Source organism: Triturus cristatus, chromosome 1_1 (genome assembly GCF_964204655.1).
Source record: "Triturus cristatus chromosome 1_1, aTriCri1.1, whole genome shotgun sequence".
Taxonomy (NCBI): Eukaryota; Metazoa; Chordata; class Amphibia; order Caudata; family Salamandridae; genus Triturus; species Triturus cristatus.
In genome coordinates this window covers 38,399,309-38,413,422 of record NC_140579.1, presented here as the reverse complement: position 1 = coordinate 38,413,422, position 14,114 = coordinate 38,399,309, and the positions used below count along the sequence as shown (strand labels likewise).

Below are 14,114 nucleotides of genomic sequence, written 5' to 3'. Positions count from 1 at the left end.
GTGCGTGGTGTAAAGTACTGACACACACTACACTGATATGCATATGAGAGAGGGGCTACATAAAGATGAGGGGCACTGTTGGAGGGTGGCAGTGAGGGAATCCGAGGAGGAGGTAGTGGGAGTGGCTATGGAGCGATGAGGGGCACTGTTGGAGGGTGGCAGTGAGGGAATCTGAGGAAGAGGTCATGGGGGGGGAGGGGGGAGCTAGGGAGAGATGAGGGGCACTGCTGGAGGATGGTAGTGAGGGATTCTGAGGAGAAGGTCATGAGGGGGAGGGGCTACAGCGAAATGAGGGGCACTGGTGGAGGGTGGCAGTGAGGGAATCCGAGGAGGAGGAGGTGATGAGGGGGAGGGGCTATGGGGAGATGAGGAGCACTTGTGGCGTATGGCAGTGATTATTGGTGTGGCGCCAAAAAAGACTTTCGCATCAGCGCTAAAGCCGGCATTGTCATGGCCTTTCTGTTTTTGTTTATTTAATTAGCAGTCGGGTCATAAGGGCTACTGTGGAACATACTTTAAAGTGTGTGCTAATTATATTTACTGCTATATTCAATGTTTTAAGTTTGAAGGTGATTTTACTAATGTTTTTACCTGGAAAAATGAAAGTGGAGCCCGATGGTGCCTGATATGGGGCAGGGGCCCAAGGTCAGCTGTGAGATAAGGTGCACTGGAGAGGAGTAGTGGATAATCAAGCCTGTAAGGAAGTGCGTTGCGGAGTCTGGGGTCAGGTGGAGGTAGCAATGAAGAGGGATCCTCCATGAAGGCTCGAACAGAGGGAGCCCAAGTAGTGTCACTTGCCTGATACTACCACCTCAGAAACCTCCTCTTCACATCAAAGGAAAATTACATAGAAAAAACAGTTTTTGAGAGTGATAATATTTAGAAAGAGATTTGGAAAAGAGTGCGATTTACTGGGCCTTGTAAGACTAAGAAGAGATAAAGGAGGGCCCAGAGGATTTGCAGTCTGGGTGTTGCTACTCCCAAGATAATTTTGAAAAAAAGACTATAGGGTCAAATACTGCATTTTATTTTCAACACCCCATTTTTACACAAATTCTCTCAAAAGCCATTACTGTGCCAAAACAACATCCCCAGGAGTTGACCACATTTTTTTTCAAGATGCACAATATGTTCCTCCCATAAGTAAATATTTACCTCCACTTTGCCAAGGCCTGTGTTTTGTCCTGCTTGCTCACATGTTATCTCACTCAGGCTCACTACCCCCATTATTCATTCTCATTCACTTTCCCTTTTACACAAAATTGCTCACTTGCACTCTCTTCAACATTCGGTATCACATTCTCACTCACTCAGTCTCACCACTTTTTCCTACTCCGATTACCTCATTCTAACTTACAGTTTCACTTACTCTACGTGACTCCTTCTCACTCACTTTCTCTCACTTTCATCGACATACACTCTTTCACTCATGCTCAGTTACATTCAGGCACTCAATCATTCACACCCACATTTACTTACTCGCACTCATTCTTCTTTGCAGGACACTTGAATACATATGTGCTATACTATGTTTGAGCAGCTAGCTGGCTGACATGAATAAGAATTATTTATTTATCTCACTTGTAAAGCGCACTCTCACCTAACAGGCATCCTGGCGCTGACAATCAAGAGTGCACAATTTGTAGATAAGAAGGAGCCCTTGTGGGTTTCCGTGAGTCAGATCAGATTCTCTTGAAGAGTTCCTTTGTCTCTGAGCCCTGCTTAACACATGTGTACAGGAGGAGCCCTATATTCATGTCCTCAATGTTTGAGACAAAAAATACTCATTGATTTCTGAACGAGAGTAAAAGCGTTAAGGTAACATGTCGTTCCTGCTTATATTTTGCATGCTTTACATAATCCTGCATTCACTATGAGTATTTGCTTTTCCCCAGAATGTTGTTACTTTTTTTCAGGCACTGCATAATTTGAAATGAGTCACATCCAGGTGCTTATAATGGGGCAGAATTGGGTTGTAGGTGAAGACAGTGCGAGTTTCACTCAGTGGGGCAGAAGGGTGTTCGGTGGGGATAGGATGTGGCATTATGGCCAGAGCTACCAAATTTGGAACTGGGGAACCTGGTTCAGCCTTCATGCCTTGTCCATCAGACCACTCCTGAGGGAGCACCCATGATAGACTTTAGAAGGCCCCACTAGACCTTAGAAGCCCTGGTCTCCTAGCACCAGCAGGTGAACCCTACCGGTGGCCAGTTGGGTAAACTTGAAGCCCTGTCCACCACAATTCATACCCAGGTTCACCACCAGTCTTGCGGGCAGGTCTACAAAGCAGCACACCCTAGAGCAGCAGTGGCTTTGTCACGCAGTAGTTTTCCTGCAATAATAAAAGTCTCCCACACAACCCCCACGGTTTTTGACGCATTCATAGATTTACAAGGACTTGTAATCCTGGGAATGCGGCAAAATCTTGCGCTGCCCCAGAGGAGGCATAACTAGGAGAAATATCTTTATTTCTCCTTGCTTTCTCCTCTTTCAAACTGTGCTTTATTCTGCAGCCCACATAGAAAGATGAAAAAGCCTCTCAAGATTGTTTTTGTACAGGAAGGTGCCCCTTCCTGCACAAAAACAATCCTGCATGCAAAGGAGGCACCCTTGCACCATGGGGCAAGTGTGCCTGCGTTGAAGCTAGGCTGTCGAAATGGCGCCAGTGCAGGGGGAAAAGACCGGAATGCACCATATTGGATAAATACGACACATTCCCGCCCTTTCCCTGTGACGCAGGGCAGCGCAGCAAAGTAACTTGCTGTGCTGCCCTGCGCCACCATTCCCATAAATATGTCCATAAGCTCACAAATAGTAAATTGACCACACTAATTATCTGTGTAAGAGCATGTATTGATAAACACAATGAGCCACTGACCTTTTGCTTGGACCTTGTTGAGTTGCCAAGCAAAGCAGCAGATCTAATCTTAGATACCTTACTTGCATGCTTAGAGAGACACGGTTTTACTGATGAGTATTTAAAAAGTCATTTGGTTCAGCTTGTAACAGATGGTGCTTCCAATATGATAGATAGGAAATCCGGTGTGGCAACTCTTCTGAAACTGAAATATCCACAGTTGAGTGTATGGCACTGTGCTAACCACAAGCTGGAGCTTGCTGTGGGTGATGTTTGTAAAGAAGTCGCAGGCATTAATCAGCTCAAAGTTTTTTTTGATAAACTATATACCACCTACCATGCCTCTCCGAAAAATCAGAGAGAGCTTGGGGAATGTGCTCTGGAGGTAGAAGTAAGACTTCTGGCAATTGGAAAGGTGCTAGATGTACGTTGGGTGTCCTCAAGTGAAAGATCTGTGAGAGCTGTTTGGAATAACTACAAAGCACTTAGTAAACATTTCATGGAATCTTCCGAAGACTCAACGAGGAGTGACCTTGAGCAGAGGAAATATGCTGGTTTAAACCGTTTATTAACCTCCCTGGTGTTTGTTGAAAATATGGGCATTTTATATGATGCCCTCACAGAATTGGGTGACCTATCCAGAAGGCTGCAGCGGCGTGATATGACCATATATGAGGCCGATCATTCAATACAGATGCAGATGTTAGTGTTTGAATCAATGGCTGATGCACCTGGGCCCTTTGTTTGTTACAACTGCGTTAGATGCTGCTGAACGGATGCAGTTTGCTGGTGTAGGACAGCAACAGAACAAAGGCTGTGTTAGCATCAATAGGGCACAGTTCTTTAGGAGCTTAGCAAATAACCTGCGAAAAAGGATGACAATGTCTAATGCATCAAATGTTTCTAGATGCACAACCACAAACAATGATGAAATAGAATACAAAGAGTTAGTACATAGAATGAAACTCCTACAACCAGTTTATTGGCCAGATCCAGTAGACATCTTATACGGTGAGGGAGAATTACAAAACCTTTGTAGCAGGTTGCATGTATTTGATACCAGGCAGTACATCCTTGGTTTCAGAGAGTACAAACAAAATAAAAATTGCATCTCTGAAAGCCTGAAACCATTAACGCACATTATAAACACCTTTTGTACCTCAACTGCTGAATGTGAACGGGGCTTTAGTGTAATGAATGATGTGCTCACACCACTGCGGAACAGAATATCAATCAATCGTCTGTCTTCTACAATGTTCATAAATATCGTGGGGCCACCTGTCATAGAATTTAAACCTGAATTTTATGTTCAGAAATGGTTAGAAAAAGGGAGGAGAAGTGCAGATGAAAGAAACTGCATGGCTCGGAGACAAATGGCTTATGATTCCACTTATAAGCGTATTTGGAATATTCTGTGATTGGAAACATGTCCCACATTGTAAATGAATTAAATATAAACAACTTATATATTAAACCTCAAATAAACCTGTTTATTGATTCTTTGAATTAAATAACGTTATAAGCTGTAACTGGTCAGTGAAATGCCAAACGTTCAAAAATTGGTATGTTTTGCTATTTCTAGCCACACCTCCGACTCCGCCCACTAATCCAATCCTTGGGTTATTCCCGCCCCCTGAGTCTCCGCCCACAGTTCCCCTACTTTTTTCCCCCCACTTCGACCACTGCACCTGATGCACAGTACCAGCTGCACACATCCTGCAGCTGTGCGTAGCGGGGGTTGAAGACAGGGCCTGCACTTTACACAGCAAGTGTTGGGCGCACAGTACCAGCTGCACACATCCTTCAGTTGTGTGTAGCGGGGGTTGAGCACAGGGTCTGTACTATGCACAGCGGGTGTTGGGCGCACAGCACCATCTGCACACATCCTGCAGCTCTGTGTAGCGGGGGTTGAGCACAGGGTCTGTACTATGCACAGCAGGTGTTGGATGCACAGCACCAGCTGCACACATCCTGCAGCTCTGTGTAGCGGGGGTTGAGCACAGGGTCTGTACTATGCGTAGCAGGTGTTGGATGCACAGCACCAGCTGCACACATCCTGCAGCTCTGTGTAGCGGGGGTTGAGCACAGGGTCTGTACTATGCATAGCAGGTGTTGGATGCACAGCACCAGCTGCACACATCCTGCAGCTGTGCGTAGCGGGGGTTGAGCACAGGGACTGCACTATGCACAGCGGGTGTTGGGTGCAAAAAACTTTGGCCCTTAGAGCTTCGCCTTTTGTTAGGCCTTTCCTTATTCAATTATTTTTACCGAATTGACAGACCTTTTGAGAATCCTGTGTAGCGTCTCACCCTGAAGCTTGCCACTGACACCAAAAATGGTATTCAGGAACTGCGGTACCAGAACTGGCACAGTGGTTGCCAGACGCCATTTTAGGTTTCTGCGACTCATGCGCCACCAGTGACTCAAGAATCCTGCCACTCGAATTACTCATTTAAAACAAGCATTTGCAATGCAACAGGTCTCGCATTTTGTTTCAGAGTTAGAGCTATGGGCCTTGTAATGGAAATGTTTTTTACTTATGTGTGCGCCAGTGCAGTTATCAGATGTTCAAAACTGAGACTGGTAAATGAGTTATATAATTGGGTGGGAGAGCGCAATGTATTCATCAGAAAGAGGCCAACAAACGCGGCAATGTTGAACGGGGCTGTAATTTAAACACATGGAGTAAAATGTAGAAAACATGACCAGAAGCATGCAGTTTGAAAAGACCAAAGAATCTCAAGGGTCCCAGAAGAGGAGGAAGCGAATGCTAACGGATTAGAGACAAAGGTAAACCCCGCAGTGCTGACCAGACTGAGAGGGGGGCTCGGCAGTGGAGGAGCAGGGGAGAACCAGTCCACCGCTTTGGCCGTGATCCCAGAAAGGCAGAGCCTGCTGACCCGTCTGGCGTGTGGCGAGCCAGGCAAGTAGCAGCATGCAAGCGGTGAGTGGCGCTCCGATACACACACCCTGCTGAGACTGCGAAGCATAGCACGCTAGGACCAAGCCAGCACTGGCCGTGAACGCCCCGAGGCCGCTGCACCGAGCGGCCCCAGCGCATCCCTGCACAGCGCCGCAATGAGCTCAAAGGCCCACTTCACAAAGTAAGCTGCTCTGGCCTGAAGCACCTCAGCCTGTTCCCCGAGCGCTGTGAGCCCCCAGTGAACTAGGTGGCCGGCATGCTGCGAGCCCCCTGACAAGTGAAGCGAAGCCGAGAAGACACGGGGTGGCCCAGAGCACGAGGAGGACTGCAGAGACCCGCGTGTGATGTGGCAGCACCAAGGGCCCACGACGGAGTGAGGAGAAGGCTGCACTCAGCCCAAGGCTGACAACTGCTTAGTGCCCGCCTCTGCAGCCCCGTGGGGGCGAGATCTGCACTGGCCATGAGCGTGGCACAGGGGGGCAGAAAACAATCTCATCTGCAGCGAAAAGAGACAGATCGTTCCCCACACTGAGAAGAAGAAAAGGAAGGTCCGCCTGCACGGGGCGTCACGTGGTACAGGTAGGGACTTCTTATCCCCACACCTACCTGCAGGAGCGCCCGGTGCCTTCGCCCACCTGCCTCAAATGAACTGTGCAGCTCCGGGGCCATCTGCCTCGCTTTCAGCAAGGAGGTGAAAGGCCGCAGCAGTAGAGAGACAGCCGGTGAAGACCGGGAGTGCACTGCCACCTAGTGGTGGTTTGATGTACCACACCCTGCCACAATTGCAGCAAGCCAGCCTGCCATGGCAAAGACTGTTGGAAGAGGCAGATACAGGATCAGCAGTGACAAGAGAGGCCCAGAGAGGAGACTCCCAGCTCAGGTCTCCACCCAAGGCTGCCCCAGCACAAAGGAGAAAAGAACGTAAACACAGGCTTTTAACCCCCACGAGACCCTGCTCATCAGCCAGCTGGTACCGCCGCATGCAGCCAGAGAACAGTTTCCTCAAAGAAGGGACAAAGTGCATTGACCTGAGGGGAGATGCCACATGGCAAGGAAAAGTTCCCAATGAGACATGCGAGTGTTAACCCACTGGTGGCTGTCAATTACTACAGCGAGGACAAAAGAGCACTCCCTGTCACCGTTGCAAAGCTCGGGGAGCGACAGACAAACCCCTCAGGGAGGCGCTGGAAATGCAAAGCACAACACAAGCAGCAATGCCATTGACGGCAACCTCCAGCAAGGATAGAAGATCGAGCAACGTCTCAAGGTAGCTCCCCCCGCCAAAAGCACAAGAAAGACTGGTGCAGAGCGCGCACCACCAGCGGCTGCCCAACGCTACCACAAATGAGAAGAGCGTGCTACACGCCCCTGGCGGTGAACGACCGCCACCGCAAGGAGGAAGAGCAGGCACGCCCAGTGCCAGAAGAGGGCGCCATAGCAAATAAGAAGCATGCGCAGCCCGAGGTGCGTAACACAGGCACCCAGAAGCGCATCAACATGGGTAAATGCCCAGGAGGTAAAGAGACCTCTTGAAGGAAGCATTGCTGGAATCAACGGGGAGATCCCACACATCTCCACAGCAGCAACGGAGCCCGGAAGGGGCCAAGCGCAACACAGTGTCCTCCCTCACACGGCCTCATGACGAAGTCATCAGTGACCCAAGAAAGGCCAGAGGAGACTTGCATAGTACGAGTGGCCAGCCACGACCACAGCTCACCGCTGCCCGTGGAAGCCATTCCCAGGAAAGGGAACACCCGGAGTTGAAGCTTCAAGAAGTGGCCTGAAGAAAAAGCACCTGAAGTGAGTGGCTGCTCGCCACGCAGCACAGAAGAACGACAGAAGTTTCGCCTGTATGGTCAGGAGACCATTGAAGTTAACAGTCCCAGTTGGCCTTCGTGAACATGGTGCATGTCACTGCACCCGGAGAAGAAGCAGAAGATGAGTGGAAATCGTGTCACCCAGAAGAGCTGGACAAACACAGGTGTGTCAAAGAGAACGAGAGGAGAAGCACGAAGACTCGTAGCACCACAAGCCAAGAACACTTCCAAAGACACCCGACAGCCACCAAGGCAGACCAACGGCCCTGGCGACAGCACCAAGGGAGAACCACACGTAAGCCGCAGCAAGCGCAAACCGCTTTGCTCCTATCGCTTCACAGTGAGACCGTCCAGCCCGAGTGTTGGCAGTTGGAGTCGAACGGCATCCCTGCCCGCAAATACCATAGGTAAATGTAAATGTCAAGGTACTTATAGAGCGCACTGTCACCAGACAGCCACCTTGCGGTGTCGCCTTTTGCGGTTTCCTGGCGCTGATACTCATACCGCTGTGGAACCCCTCCTGGCTTTCCCTGTGAATTGTCCACTCCTGGGCACCCCCAGGGTGAAGCCAGGCATCCTTAGCGCTGTTGGGGCCGGTGTGGAGGCTAAGCAAGCTATTGCCCAGAGTTGCAGCGTGGGGCCCATGATTAGAATAGGCACCGAGGCGAGAATAGACAGGTCCGAGGAAATTGAGCCCGAACCCCGCCGAGGCAGGAATCGAACCCTGGTCCCTGACCAGAACTCTGCTTCAGGGTCTGCCACTCTAACCATTGAGCCACACTCCTCCATAGGTGCAAGAGAAGATTCAGAAGAGCCAGTCACGTGGCTACAACGTCCATCCAGAAATTTCCTTTCCTAGTTAATCATCACCACCTGTCGTCCAGGCCCAATGGCAGCTACGTCATCAGTACCATGTGCATGACACTGCAGTCAGCAAGAAAAGTGGAAGTCTGACCGGAGGGTCTACACCAAGAATCGGACAACCAACTGAGGTCAGAATGAGAAGTTGTGAGTGGCAGGGCCGGACGATGAAGAGGACCCGAGCTACAACAGGAGTGAGTCCTGACCCAGCGACAGCAAGGGAAGAGGATGATAACCCGAGAAGGAACTGGCAACCGCACAGCAGGAGTCCAAGAGTAAGCCACACAGCCTGCGCAAACCGAGTCTCAAGCCTCATATTTCTCAGCGTGTCTATTACTGCTCTGTCATCAACGTCTCAACAGCCCAAGAAGTACAAGTGCACGGACGCAAGTGCCTCCCCAAAGAACATAGAGGTATCGGGCCACTCCCTGCCTCAGGTGATCGACTCTAGACTAAACACCTGGAACTATCAAGGCAAGTCATCACCCAGTCCTAATCAAGTGCGTCCAATGAACCCATCTCGAGTACCAATGGATTGGAGTCCCACACTATTGCCAAACTAGCCAACAAGAAGACTCAGAGGTTACCTGCTAACATGGTCTGCACCTGAACTGCGGCAGCGAAACCAAGATCCATACACCCTTGAGGTTTGTGCGAGAGACTGGATACTGGCTCCTCTGTGGTTTGCAGCTGCCCCCAGCCGGCACACACACAGCCCCATCGCACCCTACCAGCAGTCCCGTGGCAAGCCCGATGAAGGGCCTCCCCAGGTGGGAGAGCTGGAATAGACATTGCCCCACCGACAGGTCACAGGACACAGCAAGACAGTCCAACAGAGACGTCAGGCAAACATTCAACAGTTCGGTGAGCTTTCACCAACTGACTCCAACCATGATCTTGACGCACCCAGTTAATGAACTGTTGCTACCCACCACATACCATCCTCCTTGTCAGCAAAAGGAAGCTACCTGGGACTAAAGGACATGCTTACACCGGCCCGTTATTAATGTGCAGCTGACGTCTTCAAGCAAGCGGTCGTATCCTGAACGGCTCAGGTTAAATGATGAGTGCCTGCTGGAATTGTTCTGCTACAGTCGGAGCCCCCAGTCCTTGTCTACTGTCTTCTGGATGTCTGACCCGAGAAGCTGATGGACCCTGGGATGTATTGTTGTTTATCCCCACATGTCGGACTAGGGAGCTTTTGTCTTTATAAACATTTGGAAGGAATGTTGTGTCCTGCGAGACACGTTCTAGTGTCTCGACAGACACAGAGTTAGTAGCCACTCCCCTATGGGAGTGGGCACACTTGCACCCCCACGCATTCCTCACAGGCGTCACGAGTGACGTGAGCCTGTCAATATAAGGGCCCGGGTGCACATGCTCGTGGCCAGTTGTATTACCCTACTAACGGTGTCAGCATGTGGGCCTAGGGCCCACAACACAACAGGGTGGAGGAAATAAATAATGTGCTGATCCTGCAACAAACTTCCAGTCTGATGGTTAGGTTTGCCAGCTCATTATTTTGATAAAGCTGTATTTTCAAGCACTTATCTGTGAGTACCTCGAACAGCAAATATAAATAGAAAGCACTTTTAATTGTGTTCTAGGACTGCCTGAATGATCCATGACTGATAATTAAAGGGAACAAAGACAGAGAAGTCACAATACAAATGAATACATACCTTTTGTATTTATAACCCTATTTAGTGTCAAGACGAGGTCTTTGCAGGCTCTTTAAACAACACATGGCTGGCATTTTTCTTTTCGCAACCCTACTTTATATGGCTTTTTATGAAACTCATTCTCACACTAGTAAATTTAAAATACAATGTAAGGAATAGGCAGAGTGGGGGCCCAGGGGGTATTCGAGCCAGAAAAAACTAAGCCTTGGTAACCAGTTTACAAATGTATATACATATGCAAATGGTCTTTAAAGACCTGTAAAAAACTCGGACGTGCCGGAGATAAGACTCCAGACACTGCCTGGCCGAGCCCACAGCAACTTGAGGTGCAAAAGCCCGTGCCGAGACACACGATGGGAGGGTGGGGAGAGGGGGGGAGCTGAAGCCCTTGTAGCCCAATAGGCTTTGCGCACCTGATCAGAATCCATTTGGTACTACCAGGGCTGGCGCTAGGCATGGGCAGCTGCCCACGGCCTAGCGCTCAGCTGAAAAACAGGGAGGCCGCTTCACTGTGAAAGGCCACCCTTTCACAGTTAGCCCAACGGCTCCTCCAGGGCCCCCTGCCTCATACAATCACATTATAAATGTGGGATGTCGACTTGCTGGTCAGGGCATGGTGGAATTCCTGAGGGTGCAGGGGTGGGGGGGGAGCAAACAGAATGGGGCCGGTACAGCAGCTGGGCCAGCAATTTTGTTGGCTCAGTGTCAAGGGCGGGGCAGCGCCTCTGTTAAGTACCGGCCATTCTAGGTGCCCTTTCGGCATTTTGTTGCTAGGTGGCAGAAGGCCCCTTTGTTTCCAAGACCAGTGGGACACAGGTAAGGAGAGGTGGGTGAGGGGAGGAGGGAGCAGCCAGACCAACTGGCTTTTGTAACCTTTGCATCACCCATAGCAAAGTTTGCTTTGAAGTAAATGCACATTTAAAATGTATGTAGCACTGCCGGCACTAGGGCAGTGTTGTGCAAAATGCCTCATTACTGCTTTGAGGCCCAGGGGTGGGGGCCCCCTTTCCTGGACTTCCAACGCCGGAGCCAGCTGTAAGGTCTAGGTGTGGGGGCCTCCTTCCCTGGGCCTTGTAGCCATTACTCCCTCTTTCCTCTCCTTTCATTTATTTGTTCCTCCGTGAAACTGACCCAAAAAAACACTTTGCTGGAAATGTCTTTTTGGGACATTTTTCTATTGCAAAGTACAGCCTCATTCTCAACCACATCATTCCCCATCCTTGTAGCCACAGTCCAGAATGTCATGTATGTATCATTTGAGTTAGCCACATTCCATGGTAGATAGAGGCATGCAGTGAACCAGGCCCTTCTTAGACAACGGACGGCAGGAACGCAGGCTCTCAAGGAACATCACCGTGCTTCCCTAGCCCGCAAATGTAATCAGGAAGACAGGCGACGAGCAACTGACAGACTTCTTCCACGCAAAGAGCTACAGGCAGCCTGCACAAGACCATCTTCCACAGTAATCACCACACTGCAAACGTCATCATTACCACCAACAACGACAACTTTGCCCTGCTCAACAATGGTGAGGCCAACCCCCTTGACCTCTTCACAGCATTATACACGATGTGCTCACACACTGTCAGCTCACACATCTCCAACACTGGTATCCAGGGGATGGACCAGGATGAAATCACCTAGTAGCTCACACGCAAGGCCATGGGAGTGGGACTCAAGCCTTAAGCATGTAGTACAGTGGCGTCATCTGGCACATGGTCAAGGGCTCATCTCTCAGCGTGTCAATCTTCAATGTGTCCATGACCCCCCTCTCCACCATCACATGCGCACACAACCTCATCATCGTCTCATATGCCATTGACAGCCAGCTGCTCCTCACCCTCACCAAAGACCCAGCCATTGCCAGTTCCCACCTTCAAGAAGGCATGAGGTCCGTTGATGAATGGCTGAACATCAGGCACCTGATGCTGGACTTGGCCAGGACTGAGGTCATCATCTGAGGATTGTCCCCTTACAGCTGGCTCAACTCCTTGTGTCCCACCCGCCAGGGCACTGCACCAGCACCCAGGGGCCACGCACACAAGATGGTGTGCATCCTGGACTCGTCGTTCACAATTGCCATGCAACTCACCAGCATCTGTACCTCATGCTGCAACACCCACCGCATGATGCACATGATCCACAGAGAGATCCACTCCAAGGCAAGACAGACCGTCCCCCAGGTCCACATCAACAACCGTGTCAACTATAGCCCGCCCCCTACGGAGCAAGTACAGCCAAAATACCGGAAAACTTGTCCACATCCAGGGTGCATCTGCACACCTCAGCTTCAACATCCCATGCACCAGCCACATCAACGTCCACCTGAGATAGCTGCAAGGGATCACTGTGTGCTGCAGTATGACCTTTACACTCCTCACCCACACTCAGGAGGCAGTCCACAACCCCAGACCCCAAACCAACCTTGGACGTCTGTCATCCAAGACCCCGTTGGGCCAACTCCATGCACCCAACCTTGCCCTGGCCAACATTCTTCATATCCACTAAACTCCAGCATGCAGGAGATAGTTCTCCCACCTGGCCAAACATACCTTGGACTCCCTCCCCGGGAACCTCCACATGAGCCATGACCTCTACGCCTTAATGATACTCTTCCAAATTGGTCTGTCCACACAGTATTGCAAGCCCCCCCTCAGCAGCTTGAGGCCATCACGGGTGAGTATTGTGCTCCATGTCTGTATTGGATGATACATTGTGACCCATGTGTGTCCTGTACCGCACTCAGATCCCAGGGTATGGATGGCTGGAGTTAGTTCAACACTCAGGCACTGTTTGACATTTCCCACACGTATGTTGTGGACTCATGCAAAATGACTGCAACATCTGATTAGAGAATTTTAGTTTTATTCTCGGTGGGGGGGGCGTTTTTTTTGGGGGAAAAATAGGTGCTATACAGTGTGCCTAGAATCCAAAGTTCACAGGGGGAGATGGGATCCTTGGCATTTGAAGTCATCAGAGTCCAGACCACAGTGTTTGTCATCATTGGTCAGACTGTGACCAGCAAGTCCATGTGGCAGAGAATGTCAGTGAATGAGGTGCTGCTGTTGCACATGAAGGCCAGGTGCCAGGCCAGGTGACCTGGGAGATGTGGATGGTCCACTGCCTCTCACGGTCTTTTCCGTGGACGACCCACCTTCCTCGCGGGACCCTCATATGCAGGCCTTGACGATGCTTGGGACGCTCCGTTGGATGAATCCTCCTCCTCCTCCCTTCCTGTGGCTGGTGGTGGTCTTCGCCTGGTGACACAGGGAGGGTTGCCCATGTTGTCGGCGATCCGACGGAGTGAACGGCTTATGTCCATTTGCACCTCCAGGAGCTCAGCCAGTCTTGCCTTCATCTGTCCTTGGTGTTGTTGTTGACTGGCTTGTTGCTCGGCCTGCTGGTTCTTAATCTCTGTGAGGGTCTCCACTACCTGGCTGATGGCCCTGGTGTCACGGCGGTATGCCTCCATGATGTTGCGTACGTGGGACATGCCGGTCCCTTCAGCTGGCTGGTCAGGTTGTCGCCTCCGCCTGCCTCCACTCCCACCACCCCTGCCCACACGAGACGGGCCTGCCGTTGTGGGCACATCGGGTCTACGGGACCCCTGAGAGATGGCAGTTGCGGGGTTGTCTGCCTCCTCCTGGGTGCCCGGCGAACCTTGTCCCTCCAGGTCAGACTGGCTCAGTTGTTCAGTGCGGGCAGGGCTCCTGGGTGTCTCCTGGGATGTGGCAGGAATGGTGGTGGTGGTTGGCACAGATGTACCTGAAGCAGGTGCTGCAGGGGCTTGGACACCAGAGGGTCCAGGTGGGTCGGGGTCATCCACGGAGTGTTAAGAGGCGTCGCTGCCGGTGGGATCATGTTCCTCCCGAGCCTGGGACTGTGATTCTTCCCCCCATTGTTGGGGGGAGATCCATGACGTTGCCCTGTGTGTGAGAGAGAGACAATGTTAATGCTGTTTAATGCGACATCCA

At 50.8% G+C, this 14,114-nt stretch overlaps 1 protein-coding gene across 1 annotated transcript in view; it reads right to left on the bottom strand.

Moving 5' to 3' along the window:
• The window catches only part of LOC146869286 (complement C4-like), a 252,295-nt gene extending 245,837 nt beyond the window's left edge, over positions 1–6,458 (bottom strand). The window contains exon 1 of the mRNA XM_085647007.1: positions 6,387–6,458. Coding sequence (XP_085503133.1) covers positions 6,387–6,449 — 63 coding nt within the window. The 5' untranslated portion in view covers positions 6,450–6,458. The remainder of the gene's footprint in view (positions 1–6,386) is intronic.
• Between the last annotated feature and the right edge of the window lie 7,656 nt (positions 6,459–14,114).